Genomic DNA, 26,909 nt, shown 5'->3' with positions numbered 1-26,909 from the left:
GAATTCGAATGAGCCATTTTAATGTAGATTAATCTAGATTAATTTCAAAATTAATCTAGATTAATCTAGATTTAAAAAAATAATCTATGCGCACCTATAATATATATATATATATATATATATATATATATATATATATATATATATATATATATATATATATATATATATATATATATATATGGATATGGAAAATTTATTAAGTAATGTATCTTGGTAATGAATAAATTAGTATCCAATAAACGTTATTTATTTATTTATTTTTTGGCAAAGCTAGTTGACTAAACTAGTTACTAAAACTTCAATGTTAAGCTGCTTTGACACAGTCTACTTTGTAAAAGTGCTATAGAAATAAAGATTAATTGAATTGAATTAGGTCACAGGGGCAGCTGTCTCAGCAAGGTACTTTAGACTTGACTTCACACTTCCTCCAGCATGTCATGGGTCTTCCACAGGGCCTCCATTCAGTGGGACAAGGTAGGCATTCCCAGGTAGGCATCCAGAAGGCATCTGAAACAGATGCCTAAGCCACGTCTACACCAAGTGACAGAGCTCCTCACCTTAAATCTATGGTAAACCCCTGTGAAGGAAGCTCATTTTAGCTGCTTGTATCCAAGATTAAGTCCTTTTTGTCATGACTCAAAGCTTATAGGTGAGAGTAGGAATGTAGTTTAACCTGTAAATCAACAGCTTTGCCTTTTGGGCCAGCTCCTCCTTTACTTCAACAGACACTTCTTTGACCAATTGACCAGTTTTATTGCAGCTGCCACTGCACCAATCTGCCTGCCAATCTAATTACCCACTTCCCACACTAATGAACAAAACCCCAAGATACTTGAACTTCTCTACCTGGAGCAAAGACTCTCATCCAACCTGGATATAGCAAGCCACCTTTATCCGGTAGATTACCAAGGCCTCAAACTTGCAGGTGCTGATTTTCATCCCCACCATGTCACACTTGACTACAAAACCACTGCAGTACATGTTGAAGATCCAGGTCCGTTAAAGCCAACAGAGCAACATCATCTTTAAATATAAACAATGAAATTTGGTCATACCCAAACCAGACCCACTCCGGTTCTAGGCTGTACCTAGAAATTCTGTCCATAGAAATAATAAACAGAACCAATGACAAAGGGTAGCCCTCAGAGTCCAACATGCAGTGGGAACTTAAAGAGCCCATATTATACATGAAGTAGGGTTTATATTTAGGTTGTAAGGGTCTCCATCAACAGTCTAATATGCATGCAAGGTCAAAAAACACTTTGATGGTCTTATAATCTGCATTTATTTTTACCTAATTATCCCAGCGACTCCCATATGAATCATTCAGCGATTCATTTGTACCCAAACCCCTCCTCAGCGCGAAGCTAATCTGCGCTGATTGGACCGATGACAGCCTGCTGCGATTGGTCGACGACACTGACAGGCTTCAGGGCGAGACAGAGTGAAATGGCCAGCAACTAATCATCAATATAAAAGTAGTCACAGTGCATACACGCTTCATAGTGGATTTTGGCTGCCAGTGGGTGAATGTAAATACAGACGATGGACTAGAAAATACCGACGACTAACTACTTTATCAAGCAAAAAGTCCAAGAACTGGTGAGGAGATCTCCTAGCAGTCTTCTTGCTCTTTTCACACACACACACACGCACACACACACAGAGCCGGCGCGTCCAGAATAGAGACGGCGCGGCGGCGAAACCTCCCTCCCCCTCCGCGTCCTCACTTACATCCGCGATAACAACCCCCCCCCTCCCCTCCCCAAGCTTCGATTTCAACCCCTCCCCCCCCTCCGCGTCCTCACTTACATCCGCGATTACAACCCCCCCCCACCCCCTCCCCAAGCTTCGATTACAAACCCCCCCAGAGATTCAGAGATTTGAGGTAACCAGGGTGGATCTTACTCCCAGCCACTTCTACTGTGAAGCTTACAGACTAGTTCAGTGACTTGAGCTTGCACGAGCAAGTTAACCCTTGTATCTCATCTCTGCTTTCTTAATTGAGGGCATGTCCTCAAAGAATTCCTTCCACCATCTAATGTCCCCAGAATATCGTTGAGGCAGGCCAGTAGTCCTCTTGGTCAAGTTTTTGTTTCCCCAACCACATGGGTTGCAGCACGCTTGGCGTGTTGATTGATTATCATCAGCTGTCCCATAAGCCAGCCAGGCCTGGTAGAACTTCTCCTTTAGTTTAATGGCATCCTTTGCTTCCAATGTCCATTACCAGGTTTGTGGGTTCTGCCACAACAGGCACCAGAGGCCTTGAAGCCAAAGCTCCCGATGACTGTGTTGACAAGGTCAGAGAGCATGGACCATTTGGTTTAAATTCCAGCCTCCCGCAGGATCTGGTCAAAGCTTTTCCAGATGGGAGAGTTGAAAAACCCTTCAACATGTAGTTTAGTAAGAAGTTCCTAGCAAACCCACACAATAAGTTTGGGGCTGCCAGGTTTCTCTGGCCTCCTCCTCTGCCAGTGGATCCAACTAACTACCTGGTGTGGTTATCAGTTGACAACTAGCAGACTTTTGAAAACGATTTGTCTGCGTATGAGAATTTTGGATTATTGCTATTCTCATCTTAATCAATTGGAATATTTAATTTATTTTTTAAATATTCTGTATGGTCAAATCCGAAGGAAGTTATTTCAGTATTAAATGTGAATTTTGTATTTTGTATCACAGTGTAGCCTGCAGTAAAACAAATTAGACAAACTTTGAAAAAGGTTACATCGTGCATGCTGTGAAATACGTTATGAAAGCATTTATTAATTTAGAATGAGACATTTGATTAACTTTTTAGCCATTTTCCAGACCTACAGGAACAAGGTGTTCCAAGAGTTCCTCCATCAATTTTTCATTGTCTTGTCTACATCAACAACATCCTAATATTTTTCCAGAACCTGGCTGACCATTGCCAGCAAGTCATGCTGGTCCTTCAACATCTGAGAAAACAATCTATATGTGACGTTGGGGAAGTGTGATCTCAACACGCCCTTAGTCTAATTATTATATTTCATCAGTCCTTGAGGGGACGAGGGAAAGGTAAAGTCCTTACATGGCTCAACGTCATCATATAACTCCAGAGTGTTCTCGGCTTGGCAAATTTCTACCGAAGATTTTTACTCAAGATTTCAGGAAAATCCTAGATCCCTCCTAGTTACCTTCTTCGAGGCAACCCTAAGTCCCTTCCATGGAACATTTATACTATCACTTACCAACTAGGTTCTAAAAACAGCAAAGCTGATGAACTGTCCTATAAATTCTCCTTTGATCTCAACTAATCTATGTCAGTTATACTACCAACCCTTATTGTGTGTCCCATACAATAAAATCTCAATGAAGTCCACAGTATGCAATCTTTTGGGTTCTGGTCACCCAGGCAGAACATGCAACTGAAGCTGCGTAGTCTGTGCTGTCAAAAACACATAGAAGTTTGCCTCTGGCTAAACTTGTTCCACTCTTCATCCCAGCACTTCTCCAAGGCTCGTGAACGGATTTGCATCAAAGGTCTACTTACTGCCTTAAGTGCTGAACTGTTCTTCCCTGTGTTCAGAAGCTGGGTTCACAACGCTAAAATAATCATTTGCAATATCTGATTGACTGGGTACAGCATGGAAGAAAAATCTTTTACCACTCTCATCCAGACCAGCCGGGCCTTATAAGTTGTAGTCTTCCCATAATAACATCAGGCGCCACACATGCAGGATGGGGTAATGCCAGGCATTCACTGCAGCCACCACCCTTGCTAAGACCCCAGGGCACACATGCTTAATTACCCTGTTATAAAAGCCTCTTATAAAAGATACTCACCTTTGCTCCATCAGCCAGTGATTTACAATTCACATCCTCAGACACTCATTGTGATTGCTACTTACCGACATTCATGTGTTTCTGTTGTCTCCTTGTCTTTAGGCTTCCATGTGTCATGTTCTCACCTCCTGAGGGGTGTTGACCAAAAGTAGAACTAAGAAAGCCATAATTTTACAAAAAATGTAACTTGACCTAGTTTACTCAGGGCGTTTTGCCTTTGTCCATTGCAGGTTTGCTGATCTAGGATGAGAATGTGTCATTATGTCAAGCCTAGTGTAAATAACCGGGATAAGTACGCATTCGCTGCATTCTTTAAAAAGTCCATGGGATTGATCACAGAAGCAATGATGCAAGATATGATGAGCCAATCAGGTAACAAGTTGAAAAACGTGTGCATGCTCAACTTCTAATGAGGTCCTTTGTAGTATAAATTTACAGAGTAGACATCTGACTTAATTTGCATCTGGTAAAGAAATAAGCCAAGGGACCTACCTTGTTTTATGTTTATGCCTTAAGTAGCTCAATTCTGATAGAACCAATACATAAAATTTTATGAAAAGTAAAAAATACAAATAAAAACATCTTTAACAATTGTTTTACACATTGTATAGGTAAAAAGCCAGGAGTCAGCGAGGGAGCCAGTTCATCCACAAAAAATACAGGTATGGTTGTTTGGCACTATTTTCAAAAGGTGAACATTTTCAAATCTCTTAGTACAAAACTTTAAACTGATCCATTGTAATACCACTACTTTTATCTTTCAAAACCTGATGTCATGATTTTATTATAGTTGCACATATTTTTATTCCACATAATTACTTTTTCAGAACACTAGATAATTGTGTTCTGTATCAGGGCTCGAAAAAAATTTTAAATGCTTTTTATTTTTAAATAATAATATATAAATATTCAGAATGTTTACTCATGTTTATTTTTGGTTATTTAAAAGTTCCATATACTGCATTGGTCTAATAAGTTAAATTGTTCTGTGATATCTGCATAGTAGGTTTAATTCAATTCAATTCACCTTTATTTGTATAGCGCTTAGGATCATTTTAATTTCTCCGCTGGCCAAACGTCTTGTGCAGAGCTGCAGTCTCAGTGGCGGAGGCTGGAAGCTGGCCTCAGCGAAGACTCGTCTGTCTCTGGAGCGTCACAGGAATCAGTCTTGTGTTCTCCACTCTTCCATGACCACCACAGTAGCTGCTCAGGATACGGCCTGGTCCAGGATATGGAAACCTTGGGATCATCTCGTTGTTGGTCTTGGATCGAATCAGTGACTCTGCATAGTCTGAGGGCCTTGTTTATGGCTTTGGTAAGTTAAAAAAATCTCCAGAAACAGTTTTATAAGCTAATTTATTACTCCTTAAAATACCCCTAGATCAGAAGGTCCATGATTGACCGTATATGGTTTGTGTCGTGAATATTAACGAGCTCCGCTCTGAATGCCGCTCCTACAGACACACACACACATACACAGAGAGCATGATGACGTACACTGAACACGGACAAATATAAATCCAAACAGAGTAACGTTTACCTACTTTTCTCACCAAATCTGTTATTGATAAAGGCTAAATTATAATTAAATTTGACAAAAGAGAGTGAAAAAGATTTATCGCATTTTGTATTTTGAAGCTACAGTCAAAGAAAACACAGCCAGGAATTAATATCAACCTCTGCATGAACAGATGACAGTTGAGCAGAGGGATCTGACATGATTCAGCAGTCTATGTGTTTGATGAAACATACTCGTCAAATTTCATAAATTAACAATTAACGATAAATTACCAAAAGATGTAACTAAACTTACCTTAAGCCTCTTCGGAGTGGAGATGAATAAATGTGCTATCTGTAAATCTTGTATTTTGCTTGCTTAAAACATAGTTTGTACTGTGGTTTCAGGAAGTTACTATTAAGTCAGTGTTAAAACATTTCCATTGACAAAACACTTAATTTGTGTAGTGTAAAGGATATTTTGTGATTGTGTACTGTACTTGCACAATTAAAAATATTTGGAAATGTTTTAAAAGGTGCACTTTTGATGATCTGTTGTGATAAAAGTACTAAGCGTTTTGAAAATGTACCAGTTGCTTGTAAAATTGTGCTAAACCAATAAAAAAATTACTATGCTGATAATTTTTATTAACCTATTTTTTTTTGTGTGTGTGTGTTTATATTAGAGCTCGACAGACAAAAAAACAAGCGTGCATATGTTAAAAGACCATGGGCTCCTTCAGAAGTCAAATCTGTCTTCAAATACTTCCGGGAGCACATTAAAAAGGGAAAGCTGGCTACATTGCCGGAGTGTCATGCCTGAACAACTGAACATCCAGTTCTTGACTCACAAACTTTTCAGAATATAAGAGACTTTGTGAGAAACAAAGGAAAATCTAACAAGCAATGTTTTTAATGTCTAAAGGAAAAGTCTAAAAGATGTCATTTGGACTATTGTACTTAGTCAGAATGTGAATGCTGTGAACTATTTCTACTTTTCTAAACTTCAGATTTCTACTTTTTAAACATTTTTTAAATAGTTTTAAACTCATTTTAAATATTATCTATTTAAGTATTTAATGCATCAAGCATTTAAAGGAAAAGTCTACAAGATGTCATTTTTACAACTTTACATAGAATTTGAATTTGTGAACAATTTCTGCTTTTCTAACTAATTTTTAAACATTTTAAAAATAGTTTAAACTCATTTTAAATATTATCTATTTAAGTATTTAATGTATCTGTTTTTACTCCTGTACTTCAAATGTTTGATGTAGCTTGTTTTTATTATTTCTTATTATTCTTGTAATGTTGTTATTTTTACTGCAAATAAATACTTTAAATACTATGAATTAGCACACTGTGTGTACATGTAAACAGCAAATACAATAAAAAAAAGCTTGTCATTCATTCATCATTTTCTTGAAGTATGCATCTAACCCAAGTCAGTGTTTTTGTTATGTTACTGGTCCTGGTAAACCATGTTTGACCCTTTAAACCACTTTGCTTGTTGTGTATGAATGATTTACACAAGCAGACCCTTTAAACCTGTGTGTCCCAACAAACCATGATACATATGACCCTGTAATTTTGTTACAGGTGTAATTTTTCCACAACTCCATGGTCACAAGTGATTTTTTTTAAAGTGAGACGTATCTTAATGAGGCTTAACAGATTGTTTGATATATAAATTTAATTTGTAGGTTGTAAGGAAAGGTGTGTCCCCCTAAACCACAGTAGTTACATGCTGTCCCTGTAAACACTATATACCTGTATGTGTGCGTGTGTGTGTGTAAGAGAGAGGGAGAGAGAGAGAGAGAGAGAGAGAGAGAGAGAGAGAGAGAGAGAGAGAGAGAGAGAGCAAGCAAGTGTCAAGTGAAAAATGAGGGAGAAATGTATCAATAAGCCCTGTTCATGTAATATGCTTTAGGCTATCAAGTTGGTATTGGCATGAACAGCTATACCTGTTAACAGGTTTCTTATATGTAAAACGGTCCTATTCAGTTAATGGTCTGGCCTATTAGACAGCTATTAATAGAGATAACTGCATATGATGATGGTCATTTATTTAAATGAATATGTAACACAAGTATTTAAATTTCATTGTTGAAAACAAGTTACAGGAGTAAGTGCAGTTGTTGTTTTATGTGATGTCCATTTCTATAATTACACCATGGTGAAAAAGAAGTCTGAGAAATGCTGTAATTGGTGTAGGTGGAGCAGGTTAATCACATTAAAAGTTATGCATTGTGTAGATATGAAAGTGAACTCTTGTCATTGAATTACCCTGTATAAACTGCCCATACAATAATTTTACTTGTGATGTAATTATTTTCTAATTATAAATATATAGCTGCATGACAGATTTAATAGTGGACTCCAGAAAGGTAAGACGAAAGCTTGAAATTGCACCATGTGAGTGCATGAGACCAATAGAAGATCAAAACATGAGCTATATGGAGCAATCGCTCACTTTTAGCAACGTCTAATCATATTGTTTTATCCCAACTTATCCCACATTGAATCGACTGCATTGATTCCTTTGTCTATTAGGCTAGTTTCAATTGGATTTCAAAATGTCACTATGCAGAGTGAGTGCATTTTCCCTCCTTCTCCTGGTTAAGAGATAAAGCTATATAATAGAATTAGTTATATTTCAGATAATAATAATCAATTATTCGCAACAAAATACCAATTTCATAATGCTTTTAGTGTAAAAGACTTCAATTTTAAGCAAAACAGATGCTGGAAAACTGGATCAGATATATGGCACTTTACTCACACCTGATTGCCTCTGCAGATTTTACATAACATTTCACAGCACCTGGAATTAACACAAATGAGTTTGAAGTTACAGTGTTTCTCATCCATTTGTGATTAATGTACAAACAATTATCTACTAAGGCCAAAAAAAAAAATTACAGTATGTGATGGCTTTACTGGGTTAAAAGGAAAAGGTTTTGTCACAGGGTATCTTATATATGCTTTTGTGAATGTCTATGCATATTTGTATGCACAAACTCAAGTAATAATTAGAGGGAAAAACATCTTTGTTACATACCAGGTGAATAAAAGGCTTTCGAGAGAGCTGAGCTGCCCACACGTGTTCTGTTCAACTAAAAACTGAAGGAAAGAAAACAATAATTGGCACAGAAACAAGTTACATTTTGATCGTTAACATCTATAGACACTTTTAGAAAGAAATAATTGACCTGTTAAGAGTGTGTTGACAGTCTTACAGAAACCAGTAATAAGCTGCATGTGCTTTAAGAGAAATAAAGGACTCTAAACTCACATAAAGAACAAGTTCAGTGATAAATAAATAACTAAAACATTGCTAATAGTTAGCTCATGTCAATGTATTGACTGAACTTAACAAATAAAACCTCACTGTGAAGTTTACAAATGGTTTCTTTCAACGAATGATAATATATCACTGTATCATAGGATAAGACTTACATAACTATTATATAAGTGAAATTATGAATGTGAAATTTCAAATCAAAGTACCTCAACATAAGTGTATCAACATTAACTACAAAATGCAGCAGCTAAAATAAAAAATAAGCTTCCATCAATAGTCCTATAAAACAACAGCAACAAATCAAATGATGATCATTAATTCTCTGTAAAACTGGTTTGTAAAGCTGCTGAACTTCTCATCCCCCACATTATGTGTCTTGAGTCTTCACTGCTCTCCACTGCTCATTTGCATCTTTATACCAGCATTAATGGGGGCCAATTGAGTCTTATCCAATCACATTCCAGATCCAGTAGCTTAGCAGGGTTGTGTTTATATATTCTGGGTTCCTAACAGAATCTTCATTGGCTTATTTAGCTATAAGAGAACAACTTTGGAGGACAAACTACGATTGTAAATTCCTACATTGGGATTATTACCAACAACAACATACAAAGAAAAACCCACTGAGGCCATTTCTCATCCCACTTCATTGAAGACTGAAAAGGTAAGTTGCACATTCTGAATTTACCCTCAAATAATATCTGAATGCTAACATTATAATGTATCAAATCTAAACATGTGTGGATGCATTGTTCAATGTTGTATTAAGTTCTTCAGTCATTTTAAAAAGCCTCTTTACAACTATTTAGTTTTTTGTTTGTTTGTTTATTTGATTATAAGTATTGTTTTTATCCTGGCAAATGGACTGTAGCCAAAATAAGTTTCAACCTATTACATATATAGGTTGGATCCTGGCAGGCAATTTTCGAGAATTTGATGTTTCCCCATTCAAATATACAAAGAGGTGGTAACATCAGTAAATGCAAGTGAATGATTTTAAAACTATGAATAAAGAAATGCAATCGTTTAAAGAAAATGCAACCTCTTACCAACCTACCAGAAGGCAAAGATCTAGTGGGGGTAAATGTTTTTTTTCAATTAAAATAAAAAGTGATGGTCTTACAAATACAAAACAGAAAGCAGATAAAGTAGAAAGTAGAAAACGAGGGAGAAATGTATTAATAAGTCATGACTAAGAGTAAGTGGGGGAAAAGGCTAAACAAAAAAAGACTTTTATTTTGGCGTGGTGGTGTGACGTCATAAGGCTGCGCCGCTCCAACACTGTGATTGAAATGGAGATAGGTTTGTTTTAAATCTTTTACACAGATGTAAACCGACTGATTAAAGTTTCAGGTTGTTCATTTAAGGCTAAATGTACCTGCTGCTGACAATATTATTTTAACCCTTAATCAAACAAAGTACTATTTTACTCACAGTGAGGTCTATTGTTTGAATAAGATAGGATAAACTTTATTTGTCCCCGAAAGGAAATTCTTGTCTTGTGCAAATAAGTGCTACAACATTGCTGTAAGCAGATAATAAAATAAATAAAACAAACAAAACAATCAAGAACAAACCTGAATAAAGTTTGAATAAAGTAACAGAAATGTGTGTAATAAGTGTTTTAATGAAGGTTTAATTTAGAGCATAATGTCATTTCCACTCTAAGTATACATCATTATATATAAGAAATTGAGTTCTAGTTTTTTTCAGCTCATTTGTGGCTATTGTTTCTTGCTCAGACTTACCTGATTTCTTTTTGTTAATTACTCTCAATAGAAAGTGTTGAAGAGAAGTTATTTTGTTTCTGTTCATTGTTTTATTTATTTTTTCAACAGGATAAAGTGTCCTGTTTAAAATAAACAAACGCAGAGAAAAACTCCTGCTGAACTGCTGAAGCGACTGATCTCCACACTGTTATAAAGATGGCGTTTATTAAAGAGGAGAGTGAAGATGTGAAGATTGAAGAAACATTCACAGTCAAACAGGAAGATCTGCAGGAACAAACAGGTTGGTTTTCATTCTAAAAGACCAACTCAGTCATTTGATCCTCATTCAGCTGCCTAGTTCTCCTAAATGCACATAAGCACTCATTGAAAGACAGGAATCAGTTTCTTTCCTTCTACTTGTTCTCATGTCTTTTGTCTTTCGTTTTATGTATTATTATTCTCTCATCTTCTCTACCTTCTTATTATTAATGCTTCTTGTTCTCCTACTGTTTTGTAAAGTGTCCTTAAATACTGGCGCTATATAAAATAAATAAAAACAATAAATTAAAAAAAGTTTAACTGAGCTGAAGATATTTGACCTACAGTATTCTCACAGAAGATATCTGCTATTACAGTGTTGGCTTAGTACTTTCCATTTGCATATGTCATGTTGATCACAATTCCCTTTTTGTCATCAACCTCTCTATAGGATTAAACTTGTTTCTAGTAGTTGTTACTAGTTCTCACAGATAGTATCTAGAATTACATCATTATTATAATAACTAATTACCAGGTCTATTGTGTTTAAACAGGGTTTCTGTGGGGTCTTAAAATGTCTTAAATTCCAAAATCAAAATTTTAGGCTTTAAAAAGGCTTAAATTTACTGAAATATTGTGTTGTAGGTCTTAAATCTTTTTTAAACAAGTCTTCATTTTCCTTTGTTCATGTTTTGCTACCCAATCTGGCCAAAACTCATACAATCACCAACAATCCATCTTAATAAAACCTTAAACTTTTAATTCAAAAGGGTCAAACTCTATTTATCATTATGGTTTAATTATTTGAAAGTTAAAATATTGCTTAATTTTTTTTTTTTTTTGATTGCGCAATGATACATGATGGGAAAATAACTCACTAATTCGGACATCAATAATTTTTGGTAATTTAATCTTTGAATAAATAAATAAATATTCAAAGTAAATAAATAATTAAAATAAATAATCAAAAATGTAACAATGTAACAATTTTTTAAAGCTGAAAAAAGGATGGCTTTGGTCACTAAATGTACCTGCAACTATAGAATCACCCATATAGTTCATGGAGAGCAACATGTTTTTGTGGAGTTTACTTGCAAAACTTGGCAAACATCACTTAAGCAAGCAAACACTGAGATAAATATAGTCTGCAATACAAATAATAGTTGTAAAATAAAAGTTAGTTAGCTTTTATTAAAATGAAAGAGAAAATTTAAAAAGATACATACATTACTTTTAAAATGCTATAAATTATTTTACTACATTATTGTCTATATATATATAAATTAAACTAATGCATTAAACTGTTAATGCAGCCAAGGGTAAGGACATTTAAATAAGATAAGTTTAATGTGAGGTAAACTTCATCATTTACTGTTAACTTTAAAGTATTTTAGTATCAACTTAGCTAGGTATTTAAAGCCATCGAAACAGTACATAACGTTGCACAGCATACGTTAGATCCAAAAAAAGATTAATAAATTTACCCCGCACAAACTTAGGCCCCGTTTACACTGTCAGGTCTTGATACAGAATTCTGATTTGTTGCCTATATCAGATTTTTTTGTCTGTCCGTTTACACGTTCTTTTAATTGTGACCCATATCCAATTCATGTATTTACACTTGCTGTACAGTTTACGATGCATGCATAAACGCGGGTTCTAGCATCTGTGCCACACTAGCCACGATGGAAGAAACCGTCTTGTTTATAGCTCTGCGAAATATGCGAAGCGTAGTATAAGTAGTGAATGGTTGAGTCTAGATTTACCTCCACTCAGTTTACGTAATGGCATGGCCCTGATGTGTGTGTGTAGTTGAAGATGTAGCCTTTGCCTGTGTGCGCACTGGTGTTGTTGGAGAGAATAAAGTTGTTCTATGTGTAGCCCGCAGTGAGTTTATTAATAGCGATAAAAAGCTAAAGTTACAACACGAAGTTCGCCCAACTTTAAAATGATTTTGAGGCGGAGGAGGTGGGAAAGGGCCGTCATCGCAGCTTTTGATTATGGTTAATATGCTGTATGATGTCCTCCGCCATTCAGAGGAATGTGTGGGTACGAGAGAGATCTCAGGTCTGGTGGGAGCAAATTGTGGCGACTGACCACTTTCCTCCATGTTTCCTCTGTTGTTGTTGTTGTTGTTGTTTACTGCGTCGGAATCTCCACACACGCTCTTCCTTCTACATCATTAAACCGCGGAGAAGCACCACATTGTCACAAGTTTAATGATGATCAGAACAGAACACCTCAATAAATCCGATCTGCCTGTGTACATGACGGTCGTATTGTCACATATCCGTTTTATATCTGATTTATTTCCACATATGAAGGAGACCTGAAACTGATCGCTGAATATCCGAATGCATGCGTTTTTTTCTGTTTACACAGTCATAGAACAGATCGGATCTGTGTCACATGAGCAAAAAATCGGAATTGGGTCTCATTTAACTGGCAGTGTAAATGGAGCCTTAAACGTAACTTTAACGGTACACAAGCAAGAAGTGCTAAAAGTTAACTGATTTTGTATGTCTGTTTGACAATTTGACATTTGACTCTGTGTGAGTGGGCGTAACCGCCATAACTTGATTTTCAAGACAGCCTTGCCACAGCCAATCACCAGCGTTTGATCCGGGCACGTTAAGGATGCAGGTTTTCTAGCTCACTGACGTTGAAAAGATTATACCCTTGGGTATCGAAATTTGGTACCGAACGAAAATAATTTTTTCAATACTCGATAGTATCAAGACGATTCGGTCGGTGCTTAAAAAGTATTGAACTCGATACCCAGCCCTACCTTTAGAACGTTATAACATCACTGAAAGCAGCATCGAAGCAGTCTCCTTTCAGTCAATCCACCTTATCACGGATATTGTCAGCCTGATCTGGTGTATTAATCAACTATTGCGGGTTCTGGAACTATTGTTATTTTACATTTAATGTGCCTCAAAATTTCAGTGTGTAGCCAATGTTTCCAGTGTCTTTTCAATTTTTAGCTTTTGAAGAAAGTTTTTAAGACTTAATGTAAACTAATGTTTTATTTCTTTATTTCAGACTTAATTGAAGAGAATGAGGGGAGTAAAGAGGAGAAACATCATGACAAAATTGACGAAAAAAGTCAATTACAGACTGATGGTATTTTGAAAAGGAGAGACAAGAATTGTTTCACCTGCACTCAGTGTGGAAAGAGTTTTGGAAGACAATGCAGTCTTAAAATTCACATGAGGATCCACACTGGAGAGAAACCATTCACATGCAACCAGTGTGGGAAGACTTTCAGCCAAATATCAGCCCTTAGCAAACACAAAAAAATCCACACTGGAGAGAAATCTTTCACATGCACTCAGTGTGGGAAGAGTTTCAGCCAATCATCATCCCTTAATAGTCACATGAGGATCCACACTGGAGAGAAACCATTCACATGCACTCAGTGTGGGAAGAGTTTCAGCACATCATCATCCCTTAATTTACACAAGATGATTCACACTGGAGAGAAACCATTCACATGCACCCATTGTGGGAAGAGTTTCATCCGCTCATCATCCCTTGATCTACACATGATGGTCCACACTGGAGAGAAACCCTTCACATGCACTCAGTGTGGGAAGAGTTTCAGCCAATCATCACACCTTAATCAACACATGAGGATCCACACTGGAGAGAAACCATTCACATGCACTCATTGTGGTAAGAGTTTCAGCATATCATCACACCTTAATCAACACATGAGGATCCACACTGGAGAGAAACCATTCACCTGCACTCTGTGTGGGAAGAATTTCAGCCAATCAGCAAACTTTAATCAACACATGAGGATCCACACTGGAGAGAAACCATTCACATGCACTCTGTGTGGGAAGAGTTTCAGCCAATCATCATACCTTAATCTACACATAATGAGCCACACTGGAGAGAAACCCTTTACATGCACTCAGTGTGGGAAGAGTTTCAGCCAATCATCACACCTTAATCAACACATGAGGATCCACACTGGAGAGAAACCATTCACCTGCACTCTGTGTGGGAAGAATTTCAGCCAATCAGCAAACTTTAATCAACACATGAGGATCCACACTGGGGAGAAACCATTCACATGCACTCTGTGTGGGAAGAGTTTCAGCCAATCAGCAAACTTTAATCAACACATGAGGATCCACACTGGAGAGAAACCATACACATGCACTCTGTGTGGGAAGAGTTTCAGCCAATCATCATACCTTAATCTACACATGATGAGCCACACTGGAGAGAAACCATTCACATGCACTCAGTGTGGGAAGAGTTTCAGCCAATCATCACACCTTAATCAACACATGAGGATCCACACTGGAGAGAAACCATTCACATGCATCCAGTGTGGTAAAAGTTTTAACTGCTCATCATCCCTTAATCACCACATGAGGATCCACACTGGAGAGAAACCATTCACATGCAATCAGTGTGGGAAGAGTTTCAGCATATCATCATCCCTTAATCTACACATGAGGGTCCACACTGGAGAGAAACCATTCACATGCACTCAGTGTGGGAAGAGTTTCATCCGCTCGTCATCCCTTAATCTACACATGATGAGCCACACTGGAGAGAAACCATTCACATGCACTCAATGTGGGAAGAGTTTTAAGTACTCATCAAACCTTAATCAACACATGAGGATCCACACTGGAGAGAAACCATTCACATGCACTCAGTGTGGGAGAAGTTTTAGCAAATCATCATCCCTTGATCTTCACATGATGAGCCACACTGGAGAGAAATCATTCACCTGCTCCTAAACCTTGGTCACACAGGACTTTTCTCCCCATAGACTTCCATACATACGCACGTGAATGCTTCAGACCGGAAACGCAAGTTCTTGCATCAAGTTTCGCAGTTCACTACCTTGCAAAGTTCAAGCTTGGTGAACTCTGACCTGCGAAATCGCATCACTTGAGACCAATCGAAGATCAAAACATGACCTCGCTGGACCAAAATGTAAAATATGGTCCAATCGCTCACTTTTTTTAAAAATGTCTAATCATCTTGTTTAATCCTGCCCCTTTTCGCAGAGCTGTACAACAGAATTTTGCATGCTCAAACTCTAGTGTGACCGCAGATTCGGTGTGGGATGAGTTTCAGCAACTCCTAAGACCTTAAACACATGAAGATCCACACTGGTGTGAAAGAGTATATTTGCTTGAGTGTGAAAAGACTTTTATTACAGCTCCAAAATTGAAACTGCACCAGACAATTCACACTGGAGAGACCGTACAAGTGTTCACACTGCTACAAGAGGTTTAATTAGTGAACACATCTGAAAACACAGAAGAGGATTCCCACTGGAGAGAAACTGTACAGATCTGATCAGTGTCTACAGAGTTTTGCTCATTCGGCGCAGCTTAAGAAACACATGGACAAAAAGTTGCATACATGACACAAATACAGCAAAACATTCTCATGTGCAAAGGATGTTTTATGTCTGAATAATTTTTGAAAAGGCTGAGTGACGGTATACTGTTTTCCAACACTCCTACACTGCAGTAGGTGGGTTTGTAAATGTGTTGCGTTCCTCGCGTTTACCGTAAACACGATGACAGCTGAGAGAATAACAGTTTCATAAACATCTGGCAAACAGCACGTCTGCGGCTTAAAATCTCTTTGAAATTTATTGTACAGGTGCGGATACATTTGTACTCCACTCTCTAGTGTATTCATGTAGCTAGTGTTGTTTTAGATGATGTTCTTTGTCTGAATCCTTGAATGAGAAACAAATCACTGTGAAGACACCGCACATCAAAGAAGGTGGAGATCCAGGATGGTTAGTTTGCAGTATACCAGGGCCTCAAGTTAAGGAAGCCCATTTAATTGTCCTGTGTTGCATCTTTTATTAGTAACGTTTCTTTATTTTTAGGTTCAAGATTCTTTCTAGTTTACTACAATTACTTTTTTGAGTAGAATATAAACTTGATGAATATTTTCTGATTTAGGCAGAGCGACAGGTGTTAAGTTTTACAAAATTAATACACTGTGATGATCCCAAGACTCCAGATTAGAGTATGTGGTAAATCCTGATTGGATGCCTGCATTACTCCTCAATAGGTATATAAAAGTTGTTGTGTTAGCTACCCCAGGACGCTGTGGCTACTCAGGAGTCCTCATGTCAAGACCTGCCATCTCATTGACTCTTTAACCTTATGGTATAGTTTTGCATTACTTTTATCATGTAGTTAAAGTGTTGTGATCATATCCTAATTTTTATCTTCATTATTATCCCTAGACATTTGTTGGTTGCTTTAATTGATTGTTCTATGAGTTACATTTTGTAATAAATAATTAGCATTCAAGCTATTTTGTTGGCTCATGTCTCTTTTATGTTGCGACTCAAACAAGCGGGTTATATCACTTTGCAAAATGTGTCCGGTTGTATCCGAGATCTTGTCCTTTCAGTCATGACCATAGGTGTGAGTAGGAACCTAGATTGAGCGGTAAATTGAGAACATTGCCTTTCACCTCAGCTCCTTCACCACAACAGACAATCACATCAACTGCATTACTGCTGCCGCTGCACAGATCCATCTTTTAATCTCACATTCCATTCCTCTTGAGAAAAAAAAGGCAGATACTTGAACTCCATTTGGGGTAAGGACTCTCCTTTAAACTGGAGATGGCCACCTTTTTCCGGTTTCTGACTTTTAGGTGATGTTTCTTTCCCTGGACAACGTTATCTGCAAATGGCAGAGACAGTCCTAGCCTGCACCTAAAATTATGTCAGTAAAAATTATTATATTTCTGAGATCAGCCTCAAAGATAACACATTTACAAAATGAAGTGAATAAATAGATGGATGGTTAGACATTGTAGTGGTGGAAGGGGAAGTAGGATGGCTTGTTCAACTATAAACCAAGATGGAGCTCTCTCAGGAGGGATGGACCAGTGCGCGAGATGTCTCAGACTGAAGGCGTAATAATGAAATAAATGCTCAGGAAGCCCTAACCCTATTTCATCAAGTGAAGTTTCATAAAACTAAATTTCGAGAGGAGCACGTGATATGATTGAGCACGTCTGGCCACTCATCTGTAATCAGTAATAATCCAATCAGAGCGATCCTAGTTTACTATAAATGGATCATTTTCTTCCTTATGTTTTATCTTCGTTTGGAAGACCTCAAGCTAGGAACTCATTTCTAAGGTCTGCAAGCTAGCCAGCCAGCCAGCCAGCCAGCCCTCAAGCTAAGAAAAACAACTCTAAGCTCCGCAAGCCAGTCTGCCAGAAAATCAACAAAACAACCAGCCAGCCAACAAACCAACTATAATGACTACACCGAAAAAATGGACAAAAGCAGCAACAACAACAACAACAACGCTTTGACCACCAGTGAGAGCTCTGCTCTCCCCGACACGCCCACCGCGGCTCAACGTCACGCAGCCCCGCAAACAAAGGGACTCGAAGCCGAGGTCCCAGTGAGAGGCCGCAGGCCTATCCGCAGCGCTACAACTCAACGCCGCCAGAATTCACCATCTCCAACAACATCAAGCCGCCACCTACCTTTACCAGCTTCCTCCTACGCCTCCGCCAGATCATCATCCCACGTCTCCAACAAAATAACCATCCCCGAACTCCGGAAAAACCTCTCGGACGCAGGAATTCCCATTCCTCCACGCTGCAACAAAGCAGATCTCCTGAAACTCTACTCCGCCATCGCTCCTCAGTCCCCGCCCACCATGGACTCTGCAAGATCCTCCTGCTCACGCCACGCCCCTATCCTCAACGTGTTACATCTCAAACTGAACTTTCTCAACCAGGACAATCTAAAAAAGCTACACAAAAAAGTACAACAACCAGCAGGAAGACATCTATACCACGCATTCAAGAAAACCAGACCACCCCAGCTACATCATTGCAACTTACAGAAATTCCCCCAGACAATATTCCATCTACAAGGCATACTAATCAACCTTTTACAACCCCTCTCATTTGGCCTCCAGCTCCTCACTCCAGAGCCCCCATTACACACCACTTCCATCAGCCACACTCATATTCAGCTCCCCATACCCAACCATCCCCCTAATACATTTACACAGTTCATTCATTCCACCACTAGCTCCAACCCCAATGCTTATCCTCTCACTACCCCCTTTACTCTCTCTAGTATTCCCCCCTATAATCCCCCTTCTTCCCTTCACCAAGCACTCACTCACACCTCCAGCACCGATCCAGCCCAACACACCACCATCCCTTCACAAACTTCTTCAGCACGCCCCCCGTGCACTCTTATCACAGCCACTCCCCTCCCTGTGCCGCACAATGCTACAGTCCTGGAACCACCCCCCGTCTCAAACGCTGCAAAAAATCTCATATTATCAGGTGTTGACATCGATCTCACTACACTTCTTTCACCTATTGCACCCCCTACGGCAGAACGTCAGGTGAATTGCGGAGAATTCACACTCACACTTAAATCATCAACCACCACTCAAGCACGTACCCTCTCCTTAGCAGAATTTCAAGTAGCCTTTTTTAGATTCACCGACATATGCTCAGTTTTTCCCCATAGGAGACGCGAGCTAAACGATTACATGGCTATCATCTCGGAGCTCGCGCTCTCCTATGGGGGAACGCATTTCTATACATACCACAAATTATTTTCCGCCAAATGCGCTATCCGAGTAACTCAATGGAATCAGTGTCCTTACTGGGGGGCTTTGGATACCGATCTCCACAACAGGGTCTTTCTAGGTTGCCGCAATCTCTCCTGCTCGGTCTGCCGTTCCAGTCTTCACCCTACCACTTCCTGTGCCTTTATTATTCCTCCCTCAGATAAAGAATTCTCTAACTCACGATCCACAAGCTATGTTCCCCGTCCTTCTACTTCAGCGATCCCTGCTCTGCTTCCTCCTTCTCTCTTTTCCTCTTCTCACAGTTCTACATCTTCTAACCCATGCTTCAATTTCAATATTGCAAGATGCTTCAGTCACCCCTGCAAATATCCACACACATGTAACTATTGCGGTGGAGCGCATGCCCGCGTCGTTTGCCCAATCCTAAAAACAAATTAAAAATCAAGAAATTACTTATCGACTCCTGTCAATGTATCTCAACTTGCATCCGAATTATGTTTTCACCCTGACTCTAACTTCTCTGAATTTATCATTTCAGGTTTATCCTACGGATTCCATCCAGGCGTTTTGACCCTACCCTCTTACAACCTTGCTTGCCCTAACCTACAATCAGCTATCGCTGAACCCAGGGTCGTAGATCAGCTAATTAAAAAAGAGATCGACAATAAATTTATGATCGGTCCTTTCTCTGCCCCCCCATTCAGCTCATAATGTATCAGCCCTATTGGCGTAGCCACCAGAAAATTTTCTGATAAAAAACGCCTCATAATTCCCCCTTTTTAAGCATCAACAGCTTAATTGAATCTGACGAATTCTCACTCCACTACCACGATATAGATCAAGCAATCTCCTTAATCAAAACAGTCGGCCGTAATGCATGGCTTGCAAAGGTCGACATTTCCTCAGCATTTAAAATCATGCCTTTACATCCTGATTTCTGGCATTTGTTCGGTATCAATTGGAGATCCAAATTCTACTTTGCAGTCCGTTTAACTTTCGGATGCAGAAGCAGCCCCAAAATATTCGACATGCTTTCAGAGGCCATATGTTGGATCCTCGCTAATAACCACGGCGTGTCGCATCTCATTCATTTATTAGATGATTTTCTTATCATCTCCCCCCCTAGCACACCACCTGCCAGACAATTAGCGATTACTCAAAATGTCTTCGCTAATCTTGGTATCCCTCTAGCAGAAGAGAAAACGTCCGGCCCTAGCACTACTTTAGAATTCCTAGGAATTAAGCTGGATTCTAAAAACTTCATAGCATCACTTCCAAAGGAAAAAATTGACAGAATCATTTCCCTGTCATCCTTGTTTCTTGAGAAACAAAATTGCACAAAACGCGAACTCCTGTCCATCCTGGGATATTTGAACTTCGCCATGCGCATAATTCCTCAGGGACGCCCCTTCGTCTCTCACCTTCTCCAAACCGCAGCCTCAATTAATGGTTTAGAAGAAACTATCCACTTGTCCAACGCTTGCCGTAACGAACTCAGCCTGTGGATTTCCTTCCTTAAGTGCTGGAACGGCTGTTCGTTTTTCTATAGAGACATGGTTTCTGCTCCAGTTGACATCCATCTATTCACCGACGCTGCCCCCTCAGTAGGCTTCGGGGGATATTATTAAGGCCGTTGGTTTGCTTCTCCATGGCCCCCGCAAATGCTAGACATTCCCCTGCCCTACCAATCATCAGCCCTTTTTGAATTGTACCCCCTAGTGGCCGCGACTATTATGTGGGGTGACGAATGGTCTGCTTCCAGCATTCTAGTTCATAGTGATAATGAAGCAGCTGTACAATGTGTTAATAAAGGACGTTCTCATTCCCCTATTTTAATGCCTTTCATTCGCCGTTTAGTTTGGACATCAGCCAAAAAACAGTTCATTATAACTGCAAAACATGTACCAGGCTTTAAGAATAAAATTGCTGATCATTGCTGACTCGTTTTTCCTTCCAGAGATTTCGGCAGTTGGCTCCAGAAGCGGATCCTCACCCTACACCCATCCCTCCATATTCAGAGATGATATTGCCTTAAATCACCCCATGCACCATTTACACCAAGCATCCATCTCCCTTATTTTAGAAGCCATAGCCCCTAGAACCCTTCAGTCGTACCTCTCAGCATGGAATGCATTTAAACATTTCCACACCCAGTACAACACTCAGTTTCCCAATTTTTCCCTTCTTACCATTACATCCTTTATCACACACCTACACTCCTCAAGAAACATACAAGCCAGCACCATTAAGAGTTATTTAAGCGGAATTAATTTCTTTCACAAATTGATTTACGGCTCCCCAGCAGACTCCATTTCCAACTCCCAAACCTGCCTTCTTATTAAAGGCATACAGAAAGCCCATCCCTCCCCCCCCAGATTCCAGGCTACCCATCACACAAAGTGTCCTCTCCAAATGCATTTCCACCCTCCGCAAAGGTTACATTTCTCCAAATACTGACCGTACCCTTGACGCCATGTTTAATCTTTCTTTCTTTGGATTTCTTAGATGCTCAGAAATCACCATAGTCTCTAAATTTAATCCAAGCATTCACCCTACCATCTCAGATCTTACTTTGTTAGATGAGGGAACCCTTTCCTTCCTCATAAAACAAAGTAAAACAGACCAGGCACGTAAGGGACATTTCATCTACATATTTGACCTCCCCTCACCCACACTTCCATTCCAAACACTCACAGCATTTCTACATTTTAGAAAAAAACCCAAAAGCCAAGTCCCTCGTCCCCCTTATTTGTAGATGATACAAACCGCCCAGTAACACGATTCTGGTTTCAAAGACACCTCAAAACAGTCCTAAAACTATCAGGCTTTCCTTCAGATTCATACTCCAGTCACTCCTTTAGAATAGGTGCAGCCACCACAGCAGCACAAAAAGGGCTCTCGCAACAACAGATCCAGACTCTAGGAAGATGGTCATCCAACGCCTTCAAGACGTACATACGCCTTAGCCAAAGGCACCTTAAAGAAGCCCAAATGACCCTCGCTAACCATCAACCCACATCTAGACAAGGGCGATAGCACAACTTAATCACCTTCCCTGCTTCTTTTCTTCCTTCTAGACTGAGCAACACTCAGTTTTCTCCCTCAGCCAAATAGCCAATTGAAGTTCAGCCAACCCCCCCCCCCCTAATCTCTTTCCCTTCCATAACCTATATATCCAGCAGCCGGATATAGCACAAACTTTCTAGCTTTTGGGGGAAATTCTTCGAAATACACGGCTGCTGTCCGGAGTTGATAGCTATTTGGGGAGCTCTCGAGACCTACCTGATCTCGGATCTCCTGATATGCTTATCGACCGGGCGGGAGCCCTGGGCTCAAAGATCTCCGAGCTCAGGGTTCTCTCCCGGGAAAGCATGCCAAACCAGCTTTATACGCCAAGCATATCTAAGTGGGAACTCTTGAAAAGTGCAATATGGGAGAGAAGAGTTGTAGCAAAAAAGGAAAAAGTTTTATTAAATGTGTGGAACGTGTTTAAGAGGAAGGTGGAGAAATATTTTGAATGTCTATTTTATTATTTTAAGTTAGAGGAAATGCAGGAGGCTTTTTATGATGTTTTTACTCAAGAAGTCACAAAGATTTTAAATGACACAGAAATAAAAATGTCTTTTTAAAAATGTGATTTTACCTTTTAAGGAATACTACTTGCAACATTTTATGTAAAAAAACAAAAAAAAAAACACATTGTTGTGAAGCTATGATGTAAAATGGACCTTTTAAATGTTTTGTCTGAAGTTTAATCTGTAAAAAAAAAAATGTGACCACCTGGGAGAAAGATAGCGTTTTGGTCAAATGGAAGCAGGTGGACTTGAGGGTCCTAGAAAACCCATAGTCACTGTTATTCTCTGGCCTTTAACAGGTCCCATCTAGATTTGAATTTAGATCGCTGGATGCAGAGTGCTATCCATTACATTATGGAACCTCAAGATGGTGTAGAGCTGCTGCCCGACATGAAGATGATGAATTAAAAAACTGGCCTTGCAGGAAAGTAGCAGAAGGTCCATCCAAGGCAAGGCCAATGTGCATTGATTTCTGAGTAACTCGTCATTTGGCATGCAGGGCTCCTCACACATTTACTGGAGCATTACTAGGTAGGGCCTTCAAAAGAAAAGGACGCCATTCTAGGCAATTTGACGACTAAATGGCAGGCAGGGCAAAGAAGCCACCACAGAACAGATGTGATCTTATTTTTTCTTTTTTGACCACGTCTAAAATGTTCAATTTTGATTGTGAAAAGGGGAATTAGCTTAAATGGTAGAACGGTCGCTTAGCATGCATGAGAGAGGTAGCTGGATCGATGCCCGCATTCTCTACTTGTGTTTTCATGCCTTTCACACTGGCTTTTATTGCAAAGCTGGTTGCACCTGGAGGGTTTAGAGCGAATTTCCTTACGTCAGCTTTGCCGGTTCTATATAGTACTAATCATTGCAATCCTTCAGAAGCCCTATCAAGTCACAGTTTTCTTTTATTCGATGGCGCGTCCGCAGTGGGAAATCAAAGCACTAAATATATAGCAGAGTGCTGTCGATTAGCCCATAGGAATCATCACCAGAATCGATGTGACCACCTGGGAGAAAGATAGCGTTTTGGTCAAATGGAAGCAGGTGGACTTGAGGGTGAAGCAGCTGGACTTGAGGGTCCTAGAAACCCATAGTAACTGTTATTCTCTGGCCTTCAAGGGAATAGAATGCTATTTTAGCTTTTTTGTGCGGTGCTGGCAAAAAAAAAACAGGTCCCATCTAGATTTGATTTGAGTTTGATTTTGTGGTTTTGTTTTTTTAAACCACCTGACAGCAGCATCCCGCTGACTGGAGGGTGGTTTGTTTGTTTTTGTTTTTTTTTGCACTTTTGCTGAGCAAAAAATGGACGGATTTTTGGCAAATGAAACTGGACTGGATGCAGAGACTGTTGTGGCAAATGAAACTGGACTGGACGGAGGAACAAGAATGGGTAACGACAATGGACTGGACGATAAACAACGAGCTGGACAAAGGAAAAACCAACTTGGTGGAAGAAAATATTTAAAAGAAGCAACAGTAATAGTGAACACAGAAGAAGTCAATGAGGTAAGAGCTGTGGACATCATTAAAGCAGTGACAGACAAGTGTGGTCATGGAAAAATTCTGGCTTTGAGACCAAGGCAAGGAAAAGAGTTTGAGCTAACTATGGAGAACGAGGAAACATGTGAGGAGTTGCTTGATGGACTGTTGATTAAGGGAGTGAACTGTGAAATCAAAAAGCTGCAAAACAGGGATTATGTTGTTTCTTTCATGCACCTGCCCGTCTATCTTGATGATAGAGAAATTTTAGAAAAATTAGAAGGATGGGGAGTTTATCCCAAATCAAAAATAAAAAGAAGGGTTTACACTGGCACTGACATCGAGGACGGAACAAGGTTCCTAAAAGTGAGATTTCCTAAGGAGGTGGCATTATTGCCATATAGCACAAAGCTGGAAACAGCAGAAGGGCCGCAGTACTTCAGGGTAATGCACAGCCATCAAGTGAAGACCTGTAGGCTGTGCATGAGTTCTGAACACTTACTAATGGATTGCCCAGATTTTAAGTGCTATAAATGCGAAGAAAAGGGACACTTTGCAAGGAATTGTAATACTGTTAAATGCCCAGAATGTAAACAATTTTTAAACAAGTGTGAATGTTGGATGGAAGGAGAGGAAGAAGGGGGAGCAGAACAAGTAGATGGACAGATGCATGAAAGAAACAAGAAAGGAGAAGAATCAACAACAAAGGTAATGGAGGAGGAAACAAACATTATAAGGGATGAAAAAGAAGAAAAACAGACATACGAACAAGAACAGTGGACACAAATGGAAATAACTGACAGTTTTAAAAACTTTTTATGGAGGAAAACGATGAACAAAGTAAGACTGATCAAGCTGAAGGAATGGAAAGTGAGGAAGAACAAAGGACAGATTATGTAGAGAAGAACAAAGTGGAAAGAGGACTAATAAGAAGAAGAACAATAAAGGTAAAACCAAATGTGGACAGTGCAAGAAAAAAGTTGATGACAAAGGTGCGAGTTAAAAACGTTAATAGGTATGAAGTGTTAAGAGGGCTGGAAGAAGATGATGAGAAATAATGTTTTTTAACCATTTTATTTATTTTAACATGATTTTAATGTGTGTTTCTTTTTATGGAAGGGGCTGTTGGTTGAGTGAAAAAAGTGGGTATGCAGAGGTAGAGGAGGAGACTAAAAATAATGGTTGGTTTTAATATTTTAATATCTTTTATTGTGTTTTTTAACATTTTATCGTGGAATGCAAGAGGTTTATTGAATGTGGAGAAATTTGAAAAAATGTTGGTGTTATGTAAAGAAGCTGATGTGATTGTTCTGCAAGAAACAAATTGGAAAAATGAAAGTATTAAAATGGTTCAAAGCAAATGGGATGGTCAAATATATTTTAACAATGGAGAGGATAAACTGGGTTGTGGAGTAGCGATTTTAATAAAAAGAGGTACATATGAAAAAGAAAAAGTCATATTTGAGGATGGAGTTGGGAAAAGCATGGCGATGAAATTAGAAAAAGGAGAAGATCATTTCATCATTTATAATATTCATGCACCCAATGAAGAAAATGAAAAAGTGAACTTCTTTAAAAACGTTAGTATAAATGTAAAAAAATGGCAGAATGTTATTGTAATTGGAGATTTTAATACTGTTTTTACAGAATTAGATCTGGGGAGTAAGATGGTATATAGAAAAGACAAGGGGAGAGAGGAGCTACTGAAAATGATGACAGAATGCAATTTAATAGATGTGTGGAGAGAGAAAAACAAGACAAAGAGGGATTTTTCAAGAATGCAACTGGTTTTACATGAGCTGAAGTTAAGTAGGATTGATTATATGTTATGTAATGTAGAAATGAAGGATTTTATCAAAAGTTTATTTTATAAAAAAGTCAGTTTTAGTGATCATTCGTTTTTTTGTGTGAAATTAGATTGTGCAAAAGTTGAAAGGGGATTAGGTGTATGGATTTTGAACGCAACAATTTTAAAACATGAGACATACAAAGAAAAAATTACACAAATAATTGCAAACAGTAAATTGGACAGAATGTATAGAGAAGATAAAAGAATATGGTGGGACAATATGAAGTTAGACATGAAAAAATGTTCAATAAAATATTGTCAAATGGTAAAAAGAGTTAAAAATAATAAAGAAATGAAAATAAGAAAGGAATTAGAAGAGGAAATAAAAAGACTGCAAATAGATCAAAATGAAGATATTGGGAAAATAATAGATTTACAAGAACAACTAAAAGAGATGGAAAATGAAAAATGCAGAGGGGCTATAATTAGAAGCAAAGCAAAGTACACTGTTGAAGGAGATCGAAGTACAAAATTCTTCTTTAACCTAGAAAAGAATAGACAGAAAGCAGACTTAATGAAAGAGGTGTTGAATAAAAATGGAGAATTAAAACAAGGAACTGAGGAAATTTTAATAACTGTAAAAAATTTCTATGAAGATATGTTTAAGAGTCAAGGAACTACAAGGGACGATCAACTGTTTCTCTTAAATCAAATAAAACTAAAAGTTTCAGATGAAGATAAAGTTTTTTGTGATGCAGGGATAACAGAAGTAGAAATTGATGAAGCAATAAGACAGTTAACTACGGAGAGAAGTCCAGGCATAGATGGGTTAACCAGTGAGTTTTATAAGAATTTTAGAGAAACGATAGTACCTGTTTTAAAAGAAGTATATGATGA

At 38.6% G+C, this 26,909-nt stretch overlaps 1 protein-coding gene across 2 annotated transcripts in view; it reads left to right on the top strand.

The window, feature by feature from the left end:
- LOC130222312 (gastrula zinc finger protein XlCGF57.1-like) overlaps positions 1 to 15,515 on the top strand; it is a 96,783-nt gene extending 81,268 nt beyond the window's left edge. The window contains exons 1-2 of one of the 2 annotated variants that reach the window (XM_056454891.1): positions 10,457 to 10,624; positions 13,627 to 15,515. In XM_056454891.1, coding sequence (XP_056310866.1) covers positions 10,540 to 10,624; positions 13,627 to 15,347 — 1,806 coding nt within the window. In that variant the 5' untranslated portion in view covers positions 10,457 to 10,539 and the 3' untranslated portion in view covers positions 15,348 to 15,515. Of the gene's footprint in view, positions 1 to 10,456; positions 10,625 to 13,626 lie in introns of those variants that run through there. The other variant, XM_056454890.1, reaches the window with a different exon arrangement.
- Positions 15,516 to 26,909: the final 11,394 nt, after the last annotated feature.

This window comes from Danio aesculapii, chromosome 4 (genome assembly GCF_903798145.1).
Source record: "Danio aesculapii chromosome 4, fDanAes4.1, whole genome shotgun sequence".
In the NCBI taxonomy this organism is placed as follows: domain Eukaryota; kingdom Metazoa; phylum Chordata; class Actinopteri; order Cypriniformes; family Danionidae; genus Danio; species Danio aesculapii.
The sequence above is the reverse complement of the archived record's forward strand: the minus strand, read 5'-3'. Positions and strand labels throughout refer to the sequence as shown.